Source organism: Kogia breviceps, chromosome 4, assembly GCF_026419965.1.
Source record: "Kogia breviceps isolate mKogBre1 chromosome 4, mKogBre1 haplotype 1, whole genome shotgun sequence".
In the NCBI taxonomy this organism is placed as follows: domain Eukaryota; kingdom Metazoa; phylum Chordata; class Mammalia; order Artiodactyla; family Physeteridae; genus Kogia; species Kogia breviceps.
This window is the reverse complement of record NC_081313.1, coordinates 60,604,161-60,626,566: the sequence shown is the minus strand read 5'-3', so window position 1 is coordinate 60,626,566 and position 22,406 is coordinate 60,604,161. Positions and strand designations below refer to the sequence as shown.

The 22,406-nt window shown below is 46.5% G+C and overlaps 1 protein-coding gene across 6 annotated transcripts in view; it reads right to left on the bottom strand.

Moving 5' to 3' along the window:
- PDE8B (phosphodiesterase 8B) overlaps nt 1–22,406 on the bottom strand; it is a 357,518-nt gene that overhangs the window by 313,224 nt on the left and 21,888 nt on the right. For 2 of the 6 annotated variants that reach the window (XM_067031181.1, XM_067031188.1), the window contains exon 1: nt 5,632–5,774. The exons of 2 other annotated variants lie outside the window; for them this stretch is intronic. In XM_067031181.1, the coding sequence (XP_066887282.1) occupies nt 5,632–5,655 (24 nt within the window). In that variant the 5' untranslated portion in view covers nt 5,656–5,774. Of the gene's footprint in view, nt 1–5,631; nt 5,776–22,406 lie in introns of those variants that run through there. 2 more of the 6 variants (XM_067031180.1, XM_067031187.1) reach the window with 2 other exon arrangements.

Genomic DNA, 22,406 nt, shown 5'->3' with positions numbered 1-22,406 from the left:
TTTTTGAAGTCATTTTTTTTGTTTGTTTGTTTTGGTTTTTTTGTTTTTGTTTTTTTGCGGTATGCGGGCCTCTCACTGTTGTGGCCTCTCCCGTTGCGGAGCACAGGCTCCGGACGCGCAGGCTCAGCGGCCATGGCTCACGGGCTTAGTTGCTCCGCGGCATGTGGGATCTTCCCGGACCAGGGCACGAACCCGTGTCTCCTGCATCGGCAGGCAGATTCTCAACCACTGCGCCACCAGGGAAGCCCCTGAAGTCATCTTAATCAGCGATTAAACTCAAGACATGTATTACCAACAATGTACCTATCTCATTGAAAAGTTGAAAACATCAGAAGCTAAAACTCAGTAGATGAATTCACAGGCAATGACAAATACATCACAATCACTTCCAGGCCAACAGCAATTGATAAGGTGCTGCCCCACCAGCAGTAGTCACAGATCCAGATGGGTAATCAATTCACAACACACTTGACTTTAATCTAGCACTGCCCTTCCTTAGCTTCATAGTAGGAAAAAGGATGGGAAATACAGTATGTATCTGCTGTCTCACAGGAAGGCCAGCAACTATTCCCGATGCAGAGTCTTGGCCTCCCTCTACCACAGCAGGGATGAACACAGTTGCTAGGGATGACATGTATGGTTCACCCAGCCCCAAAGAAGCCACAGCCTTGGTTTCCTATTGGCCTCTATATTGCTCTAGTCCTGCAGGCCTAAGGCCACATGACCGCTCCAAGTTCTCCCAGTCCCAGGGCAGTCCAAGGAATCTAGAGTTTCACAATAATCAAGCCAGATAATCTACCCCAGGTATAGAGCAATCCACACTTACCTTAACCCCTTATGTTTCCAATGAAAAGTTGCTGTGAGAAGGTAAGTCTGCGGTCATCTTCCCAGGCAGGTTAATGGGAAAAGGTTCCTAACTCTCAGGTACCATTGACTGCAAAACACACCCTGATTCCAGGGGCATTAAAATTGGCAAGGGTACATCTTAGAAAAACTGAAATGCTGCTTTTACATGTCATTTTAATTGCCAACCCTAGTTGCCACAACTGAAATGGGGATAATCATTTTAATGAGCTATTTAAGGGAATATCTCTTGTGTTCCTTTTCAGCTTTCAAATCAAATCATGAGCCTATGACTTTAATGTGTGTGAGCTGTTGGATTCTGACAATGGTCATGCAATGACTATATACTAGGGCACACATGGAAGCCCTGGGAGCTCCAGGAACAGAGCCTCTGGGTTGTCTGTGCCTCTGGGGTGCAGCCTGGGGCAGGGCACACTGAGCCTGAAAGGCCCCATGAGCTTCTGAAGTTGCAAAATAATAACAGTCAAGCATTTTTGACTCCCCTAGTATATGCCAAGCACTTTACCTACATCATCTCATTTAATTGGCACAATAGCCCAGTGAGGTAAGTATGACTCTTCCCATTTTACAGATGAGGAAATTCTGCTGGTGAGTGATGGAGCTAGGATTAGAAGTCAGGCAGCCTGCTTCAGGACACAGGCTCTTAACCACAATGCTTACCACGCCTCACCTACAGTCACCCTGTCTCACATGAGATTCACTGTCACTGATGAAAGGTTACTTGATACAAGTAGTAATATTGAGCCCCTTTAAAGAACACCCAGGGAATTTAAAAAACAACACTTTTTTTTAGGCAATGGGGGACATGCAATAGGAAGAGAGGGAGGATTCCATGATGTAGCTTCAGAAACATATTGCCCTCAAATAAAAACAGGGTGCCTACACCTCAGTATGTGCCATCTGACAGAGACAGTGTATTATGGGCTGAATTGTGTCCCCCCAAATTCACAGGCTGAAGTCCTAGCCCCTACTACCTCTGAGTGTAACAGTATTTGCAGAGAAGGCCTTTTAAAAGATAATTACCATTAAATGAGGTCATTAGGATAGGTCCTAATCCAGTAAACTGGTACCTTTATAAAAAGAGAGCAGGACACAGATTTGCATGTGAGATAAGGCCACATACAAATCAATCTCAGAAACCTGGGGTACCAAAAATGGGTATTTTAGGAGTTCATGTGTCCTTAGATGAACCCATATTAAACTTCTGTTTGTGTAGGTTAAAAAATGGTCAAATATGGACAATTTTATTTGTTCATCTTCTAATTATACATATTTGCAGAAAAGACCTTGGAACCAACAAGTCTTACCACCCCTAGTTTATAAATGATAGACCTGAGACCCATTCAGATGCACTGATTTATCAAAAGCCCAAAAATGTGTTAGCAGAAGAACTGGACCCCAAACCAGAAATTACATTTCCTTTTGTGAAGGCAAGTTGGCAGTATCTATTAAAAAGTACATCTCAAACAGTAACCATGCTCTTTCACATAACAATTCCACCCCTAGGAATTGATCTACCAGAAACATCTGAATAGGTGTGCAGAAATACATAGATAAGAAGACCCACAATGCCAGCCCCACATGTGATGTGAAAATTTAGAAAGAATCCAAATACTGACTCACGGGGAATTGGTTAAATCAATGATGGTTCATCCATCTGCACTCAAATCTATGTACCGGGGACTTCCCTCGTGGTGCAGTGGTTAAGAATCCGCCTGCCAATGCAGGGGTCACGGGCCGATCCCTGGTCCAGGAAGATCCCACATGCCACGGAGCAACTAAGCCCGTGCACCACAGCTACTGAGCCTGTGCTCTAGGGCCTGCGTGCCACAACTACTGAGCCCACATGCTGCAACTACTGAAGCCCATGCACCTAGAGCCTGTGCTCCACAACAAGATAAGCCACTGCAAGGAGAAGCCCATGCACAGCAACAAAGAGTATCCCCCGCTTGCCTCACCTAGAGAAAGCCCGTGTGCAGCAACGAAGGCACAAAGGCAGCCAATTAATTAATTAATTAATTAAAGTAAGAGTAGTAATTTTTTTTAAAATCTATGTACCATAGTTAAAAAGAAAGAGGCCACTGTCTTTGCTCATGTTACAAGATGCCCATATCATATTAAAAGCAAGAAAGGATACCTAGAAAAAGAAAATAAAACTCACAAAAGATGTATTAATATCCATGCACTGAGGGGTATAAAGTACTCAACACTCAGTAGGCACTTTTAACACTCCCCACCTCCTCCATCTTGCATATCGTTTGAATTATCGCAATGAACTCAAGGAGCTGGTCTGTTCTACCGCCTACCAGCTGGGTGATCTCGGGCAAGAAGCTTCAGTTCCCCCACCAGTAAGGTTGAAAGAAATTATAGCACTTCCTTCAGAACTTGTTGATAGGATTTCGTGAGACTAGGTACATAAAGTGCTTAGAACAATGCTTGGCAGATAGTAAGTGCTTAATAGATATATGCACCTTTATGGTAATGATGATGCTATTCATCTCTGGAACCTGAAGAAACAAGGTTTCTTTAGTTCATATTGTATTTACTCTGCTTTTTTTTATCTCCTTTAAAAAATTATCTTGTAAGAAAACATAATAAATCATCCTGCTTATTTCCCTGCCTGAAATTAAATTAAAATGCAGTGCTTTTTAAAGCAGTGCTTACCCCAATAAACTCTAGCAATATTAGGCATTCTGATACTTAATGTAGGCTCTAAAGACAGTTTCATTATTTCATTACTAAACTGATAAACTGCTTTTCTGAGAAGTTAATATTAACAGAGTCATTCCCAGGTAAATAAATTGTTTATCAGGTATAACCCAAGATGCCTCCACGAAGTATGCAGTATACCCAGCCCTCTTCTGTTGAGGGATCAGTTTGGGCCTTCTCCTCTACTCATTTAGGTAACACGGTGGCTATGGCACAGGTCTTTGAAACGCACAGAAAGAACCTTTTATGTAACCATACTCTAACTTAAAACAGGACTTTCTATTTGAGGTCCGTCCCGGGGCATTCTAAGTATTAACGGAACAAGCCAGGGTTATTTCCACAGACCTTAAACCTGAAAGATTTGTGCAGCTCTATAAACAGACTGGAATTAAAATACAGTTCACCCACATTCTGATTCTGATCTAGTATTTCTTTGGTCCATGGATGCTCTGTGGAACCAAGCGCAATGTAGACTCCAAAGAACCACTGAGCATGGGAAGGTTATGTCAGCCTGGCAAATTACTGTTGCAGAAGCTCCCAGAATTAAAGGGTCTTTTCGAGCTTTTTGTGACAGCTGAGGCCCAGACAGGTTGTGTGTCTTGCCCAAAGTTTCACAGCTGGTCAGTGGTACACGTAGGGCTGGAACCCAGGTAGTAGCTTTCCAATAGAGATGCTCCTTCCACTGCTGGTAAATTATCATTCTTCCGTTTTTGCTTCTTGGAAAACTGAGCAAAGTTAAAACAGTTCATTCAGTGTCAGAGGGGCAGTCAAGTAGAACTGGGGATGCTAACCAGCAGATTATAAAATCCTAGAGGGCGGGTCCTCTGCCCCTCATCTAGCCCCACGGGCCCTGTGTAAATGTTTTCGCTGATTGTCTCCCAACACACAGTTTAGAGGAAGTTTCTCTTGTAGGTTAGCACTAGGCGTTTAACTTCAGGTTCTGACACACGCGTCTGTGATTATCAGAGCAGGCACGCCCCCCAGTGCCCCGACCGGGCGGCCCGCAAAGCTTGCGGGGGCCATAGCCACCACCCAACCGCGGTGGTCTTGCAGCCCTAGCAACTCGAAGCTCGCCCACAGCAACTCGTCAGCGACTTTTTTCTGGTTTTGGCAACCTGGAGATGGTAAACTGGTATCAGATTGAGCCGGAAGCAGAAGGGTTGGGCACGGCTAGTCTTGAGGGTACAGAGCGCCTTCTGAAGGCCGAAGACCTCTCGGCAAGCCTTTAGAAATGCGGGTGCAAGCCTCCCCTCCAGCAACAGTCCAGGGACCTCGTCCACTTGATCTGGTAACTGAGTGCGCTTCAGGTGACACTCGGATGCCCAGCATGTCACCCCCAAGTTCAAAGAAGCAGCTCTCTTGAGCAGCTTCCGCCTTGGTCAAAACGCCTCTCCTACACGGAAGACCTTTTTCACCCGCACTTTCCTACACCCCACGGCGTGAGCCCCTTCTCTGCACCCACATTCCATCTCCCCCACCGGAGGCGGGTGGTATAAACCTCACGCTCCGTCTGGGTGCCCAGCGAGCGCGGTCTGGGGAGCTGCGCGCGCGGGTGGGAGTGGGTCCCGGGTCGCGGAGTCCCGGGCGCCAAAGCGCCCTGCCCTCCACCCACGCCAGAGGGCTGGGGCGGTGGGCGGTTCGCCCTCCGGGAGGGGAGGCAGATCCGCAGCCACTGCAAGCGCGGAGGAAGGCAGGGGCACCGCGATCGCGCGGAGACGGCGTGGGAAACTCGGGGCGCAACAGGAGTCAGTGCAGCTGGCCCGACGTAGCAGCAGGTCGGCTAGTGCCAGGGAAAGCGCCACACATATGCCGACCGCGCTGTTGGTGGGCGATTAGTATTATCCGGAATTATAAACCAAGCGGTTACAGCAGACACTCAAGGTGCTCCCCTCCTGGGAAGGAAGAAGGGAGTTGGGCACCAAGACACGGAGAGACCGGGGGGTGGGGGGAGCCTCTCCCTGGCTGCGGGGTGTCCTAAAGGGGTGTGGGGACAGCTCCGGGCGAGGGGGTGGGAGGGGTCGGCGCGCGGGACATGCGGACCCCACGCGCCGGGCTCACCTGGCGCGCACTCGGCGGGTCCATGCCGGCGGCGGGCGGTGTCTGGGCGCCCCGGCTGTGCCCTTGGCCCGCGCCGCAGCCCCGCACAGAGGGCACAGGGCGACCGCACCCCGCGCCGAGGGGCTGGTCGTTCCGAGGGACTCTGGCCGCGAGCCTGAGCCTCTTTGCGCCTTCACTCCCCAGCCGCGTCCCGAGCCAGCGAGTGCCTGGGTCCTAGCGCCCCTCCCAGGGTGTGAGCCCCGACTTTGAGCCCGCTTAGCGCCCCCCCCCACCGCCTTTAGCTATTCCGATCCCCGCAGCGCCCCTCCCGCCCCTCGAGGGAAGTCGAGTCTCGCCTGCTCTGCCCAGTCTGGCTTTCTTGGGACTCGGAATCTGGACACGGAGCTTCCTCCTCACCATGCCCATCCTTTCCACTCTTCTCCGTGCACCTCTACCCCCAAGAAAACACTGAAGGATCAGATATGCCTCATTCCTCAACTCAAATTCGTATACACTATTATTTTAAAGAGATTCTAATGTCAGAGATATTAGTCATCGATAGATAGATAGAGAGATAGATAGATAGATAGATAGAGATCGTTCTTCCCCAAAGTTAAAGGCGGACTTTTGTATTCAAATGAATTTGTAAAGGACACCTGATTATGTGCCTGTTGCCGGGCAGGATAGGCTGGTGAGGGGGTGTTGTCCCTCAGCCTTAATTGTGCGGACAATTTACCAACGCGAGTCAAACGTGGATCAAGCCAAAGTTACTGCTACCCTTACCGCCCCTCCCAATGTATTTTGGGAGCTGGAATCAAAGGCCTGGGCAGATACTATTAAGCTTTCAGGCACTTTGAAAAAGTAACGAATCGGGCCCAATTAAATCCTTCAGCTGTGAATAAGCCTGGCATCCAGCTGTGGTTATTATCACACCTGCCCCATACCTGGCTCCTCTAGGGGGACGGATTTCTAACAAAGACCTAGGGAGCATTTACAAAGGCCTTTCCTCTCTCAACTGCCCACAGGGCTGAGTCAGTCCAGCCAAAACCAAGATCAACAACAGAAATCTTTTCCGGCTGACTTTCTCATCCAGAGACGCTGATGCGATTTCTAATGGCAGAAAAGGAAAACAAGTCATTTTTAGAAGTAAAACCTAGTGCATAGGACACGCAGAGAGACATGGAAAAACATTATTATTTTAGTGTTAGCCATAATCTATAAAGGCCAACCATAAGGCACGAGAGTAGTATGAATATAGCCTTTATTGTCTTTTTCTAAGGAGCTCAAAGCCTTTTCCCTCAATAGCACTCCTCTCTGCGTGAACAGACTCTAAGACGGCCTCCAGTTATCCCTACCTCCGGGCGTTCATGCCTTTGTGGACACTCCTCCCCTTGAGTGTCAGGGAACCTGTGACTTGCTTCCTATACATAAAGTACGGTAAAGGTGATGGGAATGTCACTTCAGTGATTATGGTACACAGTCTCGCTAGGAAACGCTCTCTCTTGCTGGTTTTGATGAAGCAAACAGTCATGTTGGGGAGGGCCTTTGTGGCAAGGAACCGAGGGGGCCTCTGGCCTAGAGCCAATATGAAACTGAGGCCCTTAGTCCCACAGACTGAAAAGAACTAAGTCCTGCCAACAACCAGGAGAGCCCAAAACTGAACCCTTCCCAAGTTGAGCCTTGAGATGAGACTGTAGCCCCAGCTGACACAGAGGACCTGTATATCCATGCTCAACTTCTGACCCACAGAAACTGTGAGATAATTTATGTGTGTGTTTAAGCCACTAAATTTGTGGTACATATGTTGTACATAACAACAGCAAAACTAATACACTTCCTCCTTCCACAGACAGAAAAGTAAGGCAAAGAAGATTAGGCAGAAGGGTTAAGGTCATTGAAATCAGAAGCATAATCTATCATTATTTCACAATAATAGCCTTTTAAGGCCCTGTATAGACAAGGAAAAGCAGAACAGCAAAGACATCAGAAGATGAAAGATCAAGTTCAGGTTGAGACTTGGGGGGTAGAGCAACACAACTTTAAGGAAGTCTGAAAATAACCCAGCAGGTAAAAGGACAGTTTGAAGAACTCAGGGTAAGTCAACCCAAGAAAAAGTACAAATATTTTCAGAAAGTAAAGGAAAAGGAAAACAAGAAAAACAATAATAACACCAAATCCTCTGAATCCCTTTTCTCATTATCTACAAAAGAAAAACAAAAGCCATATTATTCACTCCTCCAAGTGCGGGGATTTTCCAGAAGAGCTGCTCAAGAAGTACTAGGAGGGTAGCTGTGCACAGTACATACCTGTGGCAACCAGCAGGTTGTCTACTGTTCCCGAGATACTGCATAAAAACAGACGGGTCTCAAGACTATTCGCCAGAGTTCTGAGGGTCTGAGTGTATTTGTTAGCTTCTCAGTGTCTTTGGATGCCTACTGTTCAAAAGTTTTCTATTCCATCCCTGCTATAATACAGCAAAATCGAGCCCAACACTTAACCCTGCTGTGTACCTTGAAGGGGATTATGGAGTGATGCATGATTTTTAAAGAGAGGAAGAGAGGGAAGGAGAAAAGGAAAGAAAGAAGCAAGGAGAAGGAAAGGGAACTAAAGCAAAGGGAAGGAAACCAAGAAGGGAGAGAACAAAGGGAAAAGAACCCAAAGCACAGAGTCCCCAGTCTAGTGGGGGAGTGGCTGGAAAGTCTACAACAACATAATGAAGCACTGTTCTCACACTTCCTGTTGCTTACTGGATGTCTCTAGGAGAGTCCCACCAACATTTCACAATGAAAGTTTCTGAACCAGGAAGCATCATCTCCCTACCAAATCTGATTCCTGGTGGTTAATGCCACTAACAACTCTCCCAATTCAAACCACAGCCATCTGGCTTCCCTCCTTCTCCATTGCTCTCTGAACCAACCAGCCACCTCTTCCACCGTAGTGTCACTGGCCTGTCCCTCCCTTTGCACCCCTATTGCCAGGAGTGAAACAGTGCCCATGTCTCTCCCTGGACTAAGCCAGGTAAGTAGCAATAGCCAACATGGGATGATTTAACTCAGAGGGGCTAGAGTCCAGCCCACCCCCTGCTCATGCCTGTAATGTCTCCTCCACCCAGATTTTACATGGCTTATAATTTCCTTGGAGTGGTTTTTGTTGTTATTGTTGTTTTGGTCCTAACTGGTTCAGCATTGCTCTATCCTAAAATTTAAAACTGTAAATATTTCTATCTGTGGCAACTCTTTGTGCCTTTAAAACCTTCATAAGACTGTGTACTGTGTATCTGATGCTCTCTTCTTCGAAGACCAACTTAACACAATGCTTACTTAGGAAGAGTAAACATTTCTGGGGTAAAAGGAAATGGGCAGCAAAAACCAACTTCACCCATTCCACAGCTTTGCCTATGGTCCTATGTTGTCTAGCTGTTTGGAATATGAGAGGGAGTAAGGCAGCTCATGGTTGGTTGTTGGCTGTTGGCTTTTGGTGGCACCAGACGTGTACTGGAATCTACCTGGGGGGGTAGTTGTTTTCTCATAGGGAATAAATAGAAGCCTGACCAGGACTTCCCTGGTGGTGCAGTGGTTAAGAATCCGCCTGCAAATGCAGGGGACATGGGTTCAATCCCTGGTCTGGGGAGATCCCACATGCCGCAGAGGAACTAAGCCCATGTGCCACAACTACTGAGCCTGCGCTCTAGAGCCTGCGAGCCACAACTACTTAGCCTGTGTGCCACAACTACTGAAGCCCCAGCGCCTAGAGCCTGTGCTCCGCAACAAGAGAAGCCACCGCAATGAGAAGCCCGCGCTTCTCACCACAACAAAGAGCAGACCCCACTTGCTGCAAGTGGGGTCTAGAGAAAGCCCACACGCAGCAATGAAGACCCAATGCAGCCCAAAATAAATAAATTAATTAATTAATTATTTTTTTAAAAAGGGGGGGCTTCCCTGGTGGTGCAGTGGTTGAGAATCCGCCTGCCGATGCAGGGGACACGGGTTCGTGTCCTGGTCCAGGAAGATCCCGCATGCCACAGAGTGGCTGGGCCCGTGAGCCAAGGCCGCTGAGCCTGCGCGTCCGGAGCCTGTGCTCCGCAACGGGAGAGGCCACAACAGTGAGAGGCCCGCGTACCACAAAAAAAAAAAAAAAAAAAAAAAAGAATCAGCAGCCTGACCACTCAGGAGTGGGCTGGAAGAGCAGCAGTTATGTATCAATAACAAGACTTTGGTTCCACTGATGAGGTTAAAACAAATGGGGTGCACCATTTAGGCTCCTCTGAACATATCACTGGTCATTCTTTGAAGATTGAAGATGTTGATACTGCTAACAAGCTGGTACTTACATGATTGCCGCAATATGGAAGTCCAGTAGCTTCAAGTGCTACCAGCATTTGGCAATTTCTGGAGAAATTAAGTCCATGGTTTACCTTCTATGGCAATATGTTCATTAAACTTCTCTTGTAATTCTTCCCTCCATTTTATATAGTATTATCCCATTACCACCATCCCTGTCCTGAACCAAAGGAATACACAGTAACATTACTGACCTTCTGACAACAGACTTTGAGAGGCCACTTAGTGTCACCTGTGGCCTCCCTTACTCTAAATATGTGAGTAGATTCAGGATGCTAGCCCCAGTCTTCCCTAATCATATTGAAATCTCAGTCCAACTAGCAAAGCCACCCTAAGGAAACCCAACACACCTCCTACAGAATTCTAGGTCAGACATTCTCCAGCCTGGATCCCTGTCCTCAGGAGGGCTCAAGTCAAAGAGAGAGAGGTATAGAGAGTTTTGAGTAAACCTGTCTTGTCACACGGAAGGGCATTAGCCCTGTGGCTTGGAGTTACAGATCTGCAGAGATTAACTGTGGACTGGGAAGTTTAGCATTACCAATAAAATCTCTCTCATCATTATTTCTCAGCAGGAGGCCAGAAGCATAAACTCGCACTTGTATCTGAAGAGAGCCCACTGTGCCCAAGTATTCCTTCGAGTGTGTTTGAGAGCCTAACCCCTCCCCCACTCACTGATACTTATACCCAATATATATAAAAAACAGATTGGAAACAAGATGAATTCATACTGCTTACATTCTAGTGGAGGGAAGAGAGACAATTAACATGAAAAAATAAAAGAAAGAAGAAGATCATTTTAGCATGAGCTGAAGATAATAAAACAAATGATTGCAATAGAAAGAGACAGAGAGAGGTAACTTTGGAAGGTCAGAGAGGGTTTCTCTGGGAGGGAATGTTTGTACTGATACACGGATTGTCCCAAGGAGCTGGGAATGCAAAGATCTGAGGGAAGAGGGTCCCAGAGAGGGGGATGGCAAATGCAAAATCCTTAAGGCTGCACAAGCATGGTAAGTTCCAGGAAGAGACAGGAGGCCAGTTTGGATATGGCCGGGTGCAACAAGAAGCCTGGTGACAGTGTTAGGCAGAGAAGAAACACGATACAATTAGCTTTTTGAAAAGATCACTCTGGCCACTGTGTGGAGGATCCATGCTAGGGATTCATAGGGCAGCAGGAGGCTGTTGCCACAATCCAGGGAGAGGCGGTGATGACTAGGGAGAAAGCGGCGGAGATGGTAGAAATGATCAGGTTGGGGATGCATGGTTTTGAATGTAAGGCTGACAGGACACATGATGGAGTGCACGTGGGGAGTGGAGTGAGGAGACAGAAGAAACAGCAAAACCCCCTAGGTTTTTGGCCTGAGCAGCTGGGTGGATGGTGGTGCCATTTACTGAGCTGGGGAAGGGTGAGGAAGGAGCAGGAAAAGAATGGGTGGGGGGCTTCCCTGGTGGCGCAGTGGTTGAGAGTCCGCCTGCCGATGCAGGGGACACGGGTTTGTGCCCCGGTCCGGGAAGATCCCACATGCCGCGGAGCGGCTGGGCCCGTGAGCCATGGCCGCAGGGCCTGCATGTCTGGAGCCTGTGCTCCGCAACGGGAGAGGCCACAGCAGTGAGAGGCCCGCGTACCGAAAAAAAAAAAAAAAAAAAAAAAAGAATGGGTGGGAAATCAAGAGCCCTGCTTTGGCCTTGTTCAGTCTGAGTCTCTATTAGACATCCAAGTGAAGATGGCAAGGAAGCAGCTGGATCTGTGTCTGGAGCTCAGTAGAGAGGTCAGGACTGGAGCCATACATTTGGGAGTCATCAGTGTGTAGATGCTTCTGTAAGCCACAGGGTGTGTAATCAGAAATGGCGGTGAACCGCGTGCTGGGCCTGCCAACCCTTCGAGGTTCAGCAGAGGAGATACCAGCAAAGAGAGGAAGGAGCTGTGGCCCATATGATAGGAGGAAAACCCACATAAAGAGAAGGAAACTATTTAACCAACTTGTCCACTGATATGAAGAGCTAGAAAATGAAGAACTTCTGAAAGATTTTGCACAAGGACTACACAACATGGAGATTTGTACATTATAAAGATAAATTTGGTGGTGGAGGCAAGCATGGGTTGGGGAAGGCTAACAGAGGCAGGGAGACAACTAATAATCATCCAGAAGAGCAGAGGAGAGCCTGAAAGACAGCATTGTCATCAGGAATGGTGAGGGGGGGCGGAAATGGGAAAGAAATCCAGGGACATAATAGGATTTGGAAACCAATGGGCTGTGAGTGGGCGACTCTTGGATGCTGGTATTTCCCACTAAGACAGGCACTGGTTGGGCAAAAGCAAGTACTCTAGTGAGCAGTTTTGAGTCAATGGGGTCTGAGGTACCTGGGGAACACACAGGAAGGATGTCTAGCCAGTAAGAGGAAACAGGTCTGCAGGTGATGGGAAATGTTTGGCTTGGAGCTAAAAATTTGGGCATCATCAGCATAAAGATACGAGAGGAAGCTCTGAGCTGGGGAGCTAAGGATCTAGCCTCAAAGGCTTTCAAGAGGTAAACAGAGAGGGCTGGACAAAGGAGACTTCAGTAGAAGGCCAGAAGGTAAGTAATCTGCCCTCTGGCCAGAGGTCCGTCCCAGCCTAACATCTTCCAGGCCAAGGACAACAAAATTCTCAACACCTGAAAGACTGCAAATGGAGAGAATTACTCCCTAACAGAACTAATATTCTTATAGAAAATGAAATATAGCCTTACACACACACACACACACACACACACACACACACACACACACCCTCTTAAACCAACAAAACTTTCTGGGGCTAGATGTTTTATCCTCAGTTAAAAAAATGAGTGGAAGTTATTTGTAATGAGGTGGATAGACCTGGAGTCTGTCATACAGAGTGAAGTAAGTCAGAAGGATAAAAACAAATACCGTATGCTAACACATATATATGGAATCTAAAAAAAATTTAAAAAAAATTTTTTTTAAAATGTCATGAAGAGACTAGGGGTAGGATGGGAATAAAACAGAGACCTACTAGAGCATGGACTTGAGGATATGGGGAGGGGGAAGGGTAAGCTGTGACGATGTGAGAGAGTGGCAGGGACATATACACACTACCAAATGTAAATTAGATAGCTAGTGGGAAGCGCTGCATAGCACAGGGAGATCACCTCTGTGCTTTGTGACCACCTAGAGGGGTGGGATAGGGAGGGTGGGAGGGAGGGTGACACAAGAGGGGAGAGATATGGGAACATATGTATATGTATAACTGATTCACTTTGTTGTAAAGGAGAAACTAACATACTATTGTAAAACAGTTATACTCAAATAAAGATGTTAAAAAAAAATGAGTGGAAGGAAGAGGAAGTAAATTTAAAAAACACTTCTATTTTCCAAATTTATCTAAGAATTAAAATGCATTTTAATCAAATTCTCAAACTCTAGCAGGCTTTCTTGAAAAATGAGGGCAATATAGATAAATTAAGACATCCAGGGACTTCCCTGGTGGTCCAGTGGTTAAGACTTCACCTTCCAATGCAGGGGTGTGGGTTCAATCCCTGGATGGGGAGCTAAGATCTCACATACCTCCGGCCAAAAAACCAAAACATAGAGCAGAAACAATATTGTAACAAATTCAATAAGACTTTAAAATGGTTCACATCAAAAAAATCTTTAAAAACAAATACTTGCCCCTTAGATTTTGACCAACACTCTATTTCTTTTTTCCCCCCTGCCCCTCCACCCCAACTTACTTTTTTCCTCCCATTCCTAGTCATAATACTCAAGCAAAAGACAAGAATGTACTGATTAACAGAACCTCTGGGAATGAAGCAAATTGGTAACAAAATTGCCCATGTTTTAAAACCAGCCAACCACCTTCATAAATCCAGTGGATCCGTGTTAACACACATCGTGTAGGTCCATAACAACATTTCTGAGACCTTGGACCCTATGTTCAGTTGCTAGGGACTGAGAAAAAAAAAAAAAGCAAACAAATGAGCATGGCTAAACAAAGAACTCTCCTCACACACCTTCCATTTGTTTGCAGAGTTAAAGGTAAATAGTACTGATCCTCCAAAAAAAATCCTGCAATCAATGAGGTTTTTCGAGACAGCCCCCAGCCTCCCTTGCTGTACCTGTTCTCTCCCCTCTCCTGTCCAGACACCGGCTTTGTGCCCTCCTGACCTCTTGCTCCTCTTCTCTAGGGTGAGGAAGGGATGAGCCCTCCACCTGAGTTCACTGATTGGCTGATGGCACTTTGGTGTGAATGCATCTGAGTCCAAGTGTTACCTTAGCCAGTGATTTGCGTCTCAAGACATTTACTTACTTACTTACTTATCTACTTACTGATACTTTCTTACTTCTTTATTCTGCGGTTGAGGGAGAAGGCATGGGTGGATGCCAGCAATACACAGGTGGGATAGTCCTTCAGGACCCAACTTTCCTACTGGGAGACCTCCAGCCCATGTAGGGTGCCCCCTATTGCTCCACAGCGGCCTGCCTTCTGTGTAGCCAGCACTAGCACTGCAGTTTCCCATGTCATGTCTGTAGCTCCTACCAGACTAAGCTCCTTGAGGGTTAAGTCACTGAATGAATAAATGAATTAATGAATGAATTGAGATTGGAATGAGGGAGTTATGTTGCCCTTTTAAGCTGATAAAAAAGATTGAAAGATTGAAAGGAAAGATTATCCTTTATCTCTCCAACACCATTAAATGGCCTTTGTTCCTGGGACCTCCTTTGACCTAAAAAGTACTAGAAGCAGGAAGATAAACACGGTCATTACCTGCTTCTCCTGGGTCTGAGAATGTTAGGTCCTGACCCTAACTTTGGGTTCCCCTGACCTAAGACCCCAGACTCACATTTATGTTGCTTGGTGTTCTTGATGTTTCATCCATCATGTTATTCCAATAAACAGTTACTGGGGTCTACTAAGCTCCAGGCATAGTACTAGGCATCGAGGATTCAACAATGAAGAAAGCCAGCCTAATCCCTGTATTCACCAACCTCACAATCTAGCTGAGTTACTATTTAGTGAATTGTCCCAGCCAAAGACTCCTTCACCAACCATGCATTTATCTATCCATCCAATCTATTTTCTGTGTTTCTTAATTCTTTTAAATTCCTGAGAAAAATAGGGGTGTTTGGAACATATTTGTTAAATGAAGGCTTATCGTAGTTTGGGTTGTTTTGGAATCATACTACTAAAGCTAAAAATATTCAAAAACTAAAAAGGATTGTGCTGGATAGTCTCTGTTTGCCCCTCCAGATGGGCTCTCCATCCTTCCTCCCCGACCCTGTGCCCTGGGAAGCTGACCTGTAAGGAATACATCATGGGCCTCTTGGTCTCTGGCTTGCGAGAGCTGGGTTCAGCAATGGGAGGTACCAGCATAGGATGGGAGCAGGGCAGTAGCTGTGTGTCTCCATAGCAGCACAGAGCTTTCTCAGTCCCAGCATCTGCTGCATCTCTGAGCCCGTTACCATCCTCCTAGTGGCATGTTACCATTGGCCTCTGGGTGGTAACAGCTTCTCCGCTCTCACTAGCCCATGGAAACTGCATCATCCCTTGTTCGTTTCCCATAAGCCTGCCCACACCCATCCATACCTTTGTAGGGTAAGCCTTCATTGTTTCCTGAAGGGACTGCAATACAGAACCCATTTCTTTCAACCTCCAGAGGTGGAGTCACAAATTCCTAAAGAAAAGGGTCTACTTTCAATCTGTGGCCTTTACAGCTATTTGGAGTCACACTGTGATTTTACTACTATCAGCCTACGCAGACTGATTTTTTTAAATATAGCCTATGGGTTGGACAAAATTATGCCAAGGCAAAGGTCAGGCCTGAGATGCCAACTAAAACAAGCACACAAGGAAAGAAGTGACAAATGCTTGGCATTTCAAATTCCAAGAAGTCACAGCCGCTGGAATCAAGTTCAAACTTTGGTTGTGAGGCTGACATCTACCAATTCTAGCTGTTTCCCCAGGTCACACCCTAAATGGGACAAAGTGCCACTTCCAAGTGATCTCCTTCTCCTTTTGTTCACAAACCTGCCTCTGCCTGGAATACCTCTCCCCCTGCCTCGGTTCTGTATGTCCAATCCCTTCCCACCCTACTAGGTCTAGTGCAAATGGCTTCTCCATAAAGGGTCAAGCTTTCTATGATTTTCCTGATCAGAAAATAGCTTTTTTTCCTTTAGATACTTGGAACATTTTGTCTGTACTCATTCATACCATTTACTACTCACTTGTGTTAGAATTATGTGTCCAGGTGTTTTTCTCACTCCTAAGGCTTGAAGAGTCCTGAGGGCAGGACAATGTCTTACATATCTTTGTTGCCTCCACTGCAGTGCTCCAAAAACTGAAATTTCTAACTAAATGTTTGTCGCCTGACTAAATAAATGTATGAATTAACCACCAAAATTATTTTCACTTGGAATAGTGATATAATTTCTTCTGAGTCTCAGAAGACCAAACCATATTTCACATTTTCATCCAGAAATAGCAAATTCATAAAAGCAAATGGCACTATATTTGAGGAGAAATATTTTCAGATTGTTTCCATATGTGTTTCTATATATAACGGTTTACGCAATATTTTAAATCAAACTCAACACCATGTGGCCATGTATCTTAGAAGCTCATAATGACGGCTTAGGTCAGAGCATAAGACAATAACAAAAAAAGTTCTTAAAGATTTGTTCATTTATCCTTCAGTTCTGCTCATCCTCTAGATATTTCTTTCCAGGCTTGGCTTTGATGTCACTTACTGTCTGTGACCTCTGTCTTCCCCAGGCAGAACTGCTCTCTCTCCTGAGTTCTTATTGCCCTTTGTACAGAACTTTGTTATGGCTTTTATCCCACCACTCTGCATTATTTCTGTATCCATGTCCCAGTGAGACTAGGAGCTCCTCAGGAGCAGGGACCCAGCCTTGATCACCTACCTCTGTCTTCCCAGCACCTAGCATGGCACCTGGCACAGAGTGAGGACTCAAAAAATGTACTCAGAATTGAATTGGCCTAATGCTAACTGTGCACTTTGGCTCCAGAAACCCAACCCATGCTTTCCTTGGCTTAAAATCCTGCGACATTTATAAATTGCATGAGATGTAAGAAAACACACACATACACCTGCCCTTTGGAAGTGGTATCCAGATTCCTTATCTATAGTTATTGAACCAGATCCCAGTTGAGGTACCATGGATTCCTTCCACATGAACTCTTTTTGCTTGCATCTCCAGGATGGCACCAATTTAGCAACATGTCCCTCTAGCTAAAATAGGGAACTTGAGACAGGGCCATGTTTCAAGCCAGGGAATAGACGGAGGAAAGAAAACTAGAAGGGACTGGGCATTTGATCTGTGCGCAGCCCTTTGCATACATTATCACATTAGTCTCACAGTATCTCAGGGCGAGCACAGCTCCACTAGCCCCACGTGGCAGCAGGACATCTCCAAGGGTCAATGGAACCATCATCCTTGGAAATGCTACCACTGGCAGTAGCTCTGTTACGGTGAGTTTCAGGATGGGGATGAGGGTCAGGTTCATCTCTAACATCACCTCAAGCCACTGGTCCATTAATTCACTGCCTTGAGGGCACTGACCATTCCATTACCTGAAGCTCCCAGATCTTTCCCAAATCGGGGTGCTGGCACACGCTTCTCCCTGTGCTCACTGGTCTTCTCCTCCGTGCTCTTCACTGGCTAATTCCTATAGATCCTCCAGGCCAGTGGTTCTCAGAGCTTGGTCTCCAAACCAGCAGCCTCAGCGTCACCTAGGAACTTATTAGAAATGCAAATTCTTGGGACCCACCTCAGACCTACTGAATCAGAAATTCTGGGGGTGGGACCCAGAAACCTGTTTTGTAACAAACTCTCCAGGTGATTCTGATGCACATTAAAATTTGAGCAGCACTGTTCTAGGCTTTATCTTTATTGTCACTTCCTCAGAGAGACCTTCCTGACCCCAGCTCCCCAGTCTATATTATATCCCCACGGTTATTCTCTCTCATGATAGCTATTCATTTATCACAATCTGCAAATTATATAATGGTTAGCATGTTCCTTTGCTTAAAATCTATCTTCCTCACCAGACTCTGAGTTCTACGAAGGCAGGAACCATGTCTACCCAAAGCTTTACACTGTGCATGCCACATAGCATGTACTCGAGTGATGCTTTTTCATTTGTCAGTTTTTTCTAACCATAGCCCGCCCACGAGCCAACCTGCCTGTGAGGCTCCAGAGTCCTTCTTGAGCCCACCATGTGGGCTTTTGCCTCTAGTCATGAACGACACAGCATAAAAGACAGACAAGCTTCACTTACTCACCCCATAGAGTGAAGATGACCCATGACCCCCTGTGTCTCAGCCTCTCTTTTCTTTCCATTGCTGAGAAGCCACATGGATAAGAGGGTGTGTGTGGCGGGGTGGGGGTGGGGGTGTGTGTGGATCCGGAGATTTAGGCAGTTGTTGTTTATCAGTAGCTTGGGAAGAGAGCAAAATTTTTAACTATGTGAGATTTTCAGAGTCTCAGTAAACTTTGACCACTCTTGCTTTTTGCCTGGAGCCACTCTGAAGCTAGCACAGATGCCTCAGTGTCTCTGTTAACCCAAAACTCACTCTTCTCTTTCAGGTCTAACGCGTATAATATGGAATCAAGGTTCACTTTCTACCTTGGCTCGGTTAGATAGGTATGATGTTTGGATTTCAATTTCCTCACAAAAATAACTTTTAAATTTTTTCTCCCCCTGGCTGATGAAAGATCCCTCCTGACAGCAGTGTCACTCGATGCTTATCCCGGCCGAGCCTTCACATGACGCAGGGACACCCAGAATGACTCCCAGGGGATTAAGGGTAGCTGGCTGCTGGGGGCCACGACAGGGGTTGGGGGACAGGAGAAGGGCCTCGGGGCTTGTCCTGGGGACTTTGGCTCAGGGTAGAGTGTACTATGGGCCCTCAGTATTCCCTCCCTCCCACCCACGACCCCAAGACAAAAACAGGTTCATATGAACTTCCAAGGCAGACTTAAGGCAAAAGAGTCCTGGCAGAGGCCACCTCACTTGCCCCAACCCAGCTCCTCCTGGGAGAGCTCGGTGAGGATCAGGTTAGCCGCGTATGTTTCCATGACCCTCAGCTTGTCTCCTCCAATGCCTACTCATGAAGACAATCCCTCTCCCTACGCTGTGTCCCTGAACCCAGGGGATCACCTGCCCCTTCGCCCCACATCTTAATTCAGCACAGTCATATCCGTTCCCTCCACACACAGATTCCCAACCTTCACAGGCCATCACAAAGAGAACTCAGAAAAGTGGAACCACCTGGCTGGGCTAAGACTTAAAAGCAGAACCTCTGTGCAGCCACTGTGGAAAACAGTATGGAGGCTCCTTAAAAAACTAAAAATAGAGTTGCCATATGATCCAGCAATCCCACTCCTGGGCGTATATCCGGAAGATGAAAACTCTAATTCGAAAAGATACATGTACTCCTGTGTTTGTAGCAGCACTATTTACAATAGTTAAGACATGGAAGCAACCTAAATGTCCATCAACAGATGAATGGATAAAGAAGATGTGAGATATATATATATATATATATATATATATACACACACACACACACATACATACACACAAACATACATATATACACCTACACATGCATACACACAATGGAATATGACTCAGCCATAAAAAATGACATAATGCCATTTATAGCAACATGGATGGACCTAGAGATTATCGTACTAAGTGAAGTAAGTCAGACAGAAAGACAAATATAACATGATATCACTTATATGTGGAATCTAAAAAAATGATACAAATAAACTTATTTAAAAACAGAAACAGACTCATAGACAAAGGAAACAAACTTATGGTTACCAAAGGGGAAAGGGAGGGGGAAGGAATGAATTAGGAGTTTGGGATTAACATATACATACTACTATGTATAAAATAGATAAACAACGAAGTCCTACAGTATAGCACAGGGAACTATATTCAATATCTTGTAATAACCTATAATGGAGAAGAATCTGAAAAAGAATACACATATGTATAACTGAATCACTTTGCTGTACACTTGAAACTAACACAACATTGTAAATCAACTAGACTCCAATTAAGAAAGAAAAAAAGCAGACCCTCTGTGGGGCTCTCCCATCCCCAGTCCGAATGGGGAAGGCAAGGAAGCCCATACTATGCGCTCAATGCTGCGGATATGCTTGTCTTCCAAATCTCATTCAATCACCACAGTAATCCTAAGTGACAAGCTGTGTATCTCCCTTTTATAGATGTGGAAACAGAGCCTTAGAGAGTTTAAGTACCTTCCCAAGATCACAGAACTCATAAGGAAGTACTTGAACCCCGGACTGTCTGACTACAATTTCATGCACTTGTCCCAAACAACCCTCCAATGAGCCTTGGGAAAGGGATGTCTAAGTGACACCAATATCACAATATGAAACACAGAGCTTGTCCAGTTATATTCGGAACCCATGGAGTCCACTTAGGCCTTCCTTACCACCAGACTTTTATTTCCCGCAGCCTTGTGTTACTTCCGTAATTTCTGGCTGATGGAAATGGCCCATGGCTCATTCATAACTCCTTGCCCTTGGTCCTCACCTCCACCCCAGCACCTAGTAGGAAGCGCTTGGTATACCCACCCATGGGAAGCATTTGAGACAGGCTGCTTTAACAGACACAGGCTTTCAGAACCGGGTCTTGGGTGGGCTGTTGCATATGGAATTCTAAAGACCTGGCCCTAAGCTGTTGCACGTGAAGACGACCCCTTCTGCCCCAAGCAACTCCTTCCCTGTGGGTCAGTTAGGGGTGAGATACCAGGACAGCTATGGAGGTGTTCTCTCTGGCTTCCCACACTGTATTTCTAGACAACAGTTTACTCTGTGCCATTTTTACCTAAATTGACAGAGAAAAGTGACACACAAGCAGAAGGCAACACCAAGTCAAGCTACGATCTACAGTAGATTCAATAAAACACAGATCCAGTTTTGTTGGTGCTACTGGAAACCTTCGTTTCAAAAGAAAACAAACAAGATATGCAAAGTAAAGGTAGTGAAAACTCACTGACACCCATTTCTAAAAATCTTGGAAGATTTCAGGTGACAGGAGTTGGCACTCTGCCACCTCTCAGGGCGTGGTTGTCCTTGGGCTTCTCCGTTTTTAAATCCTCAGACTCTGTTGGTTTACTAGCGTGGAAGGCCTGAGGCCTCTCTTATCAGATGTCTGCATCACAATCCTGAATAACAAACATCTTCTGAACTGAGTACAAGGAAGTTGAGGTTTCTCTGGGGTCAGAGGCTGGAAAACATTGTTGAAAAGCTGGTGACTGGAGGCCCTACTGAAATAGTGGAAGGTCTGCAGGGACCTAGGCGGAGCTTTCATCTCAGGGCAGGAGAGGGCCCCATGCTACAGACACTGCGTCTGGAGTGGAGGCTGGGGAGGTAGTGGAGGGAGGCTGTTCGTAGGGCTGGGCCCCCAGCAAGGAGTTGGGGGTACTGCCCACCCTGTTCACTTGCCGGACACACGTGCCACTCTCTCCTCCACCCTAGGCACACCTCCAAAGGCCGCTTTGGCACATGGGGACATAACGCACACTTGCCCCAGTCAAGGAGTCCTAACTGCTCCTGCCATTCCTTCCAGATCCATCTCTGCTCCTGACCCAGCCTTGCCCCTAAGGGACAGAAGGAGTGGGGCCCACCAGAGCGCGAGTGGTTTCTGCACCGGCAGCTCTGGATCAGGGTCCTGGAGCCATGCTCCTGGTGCCAGAGCCCAGATTCATGCGCAGACAGTGGCCGGGGCTCTGCGCCGGGGCTGCCGAGCGGCCTCACTGCTCCCTGGCCTCCCTCCAGTGTCTGGGTCAGGAAGGAACAGCCTGTCACCAGTGAGGAGTCGGCAGCTGGATGCCTCAAGATCTGACTTCCCGGGGGGGGCCATCCTCTGTAGGAGCATGGTCCCTTCCGCCTTTTGCAATGGTCAGTTGAGCAGTTCAAGGGAGGGGTGGGCAGATGGGAAGGCAGAGACACTGAATCCTGCAGGGACCCTGGCTTCAAATTAATTGAAAATATTGTTTTCCAGGCCCCGGCACAAATTCACTTGTCATCACTCGCGAGCTAACAGAGGAAAAAAATACAATGGAAAATTAGATCCCATGTCACAATGTCACGGGTATAAATAAAATGAAAGGCAAGCTTGACGTCAATAACGAGGATTCTCACATTCCACTCCAGTTCCTCATCATCAAATATGCAGCTCAATTTACCCCGTTGGGTGGTGGAAACCAGTTGGTGTAAACAGGTGGGGGCTCTGACGTCACGAGGACCGTGTTTCTTCTCCCTCAAGAATCCCCAGTCCCACAGAGTGGGCCTCACTTCCGTGCTGGAGGTTTCCTGGGATGCAGTGGCATTCTTAGCAGATGTTGCAGTTCCTTCTACTCATCCCCTCAGCTTCCCTTAGTCTATTTTCTTCCA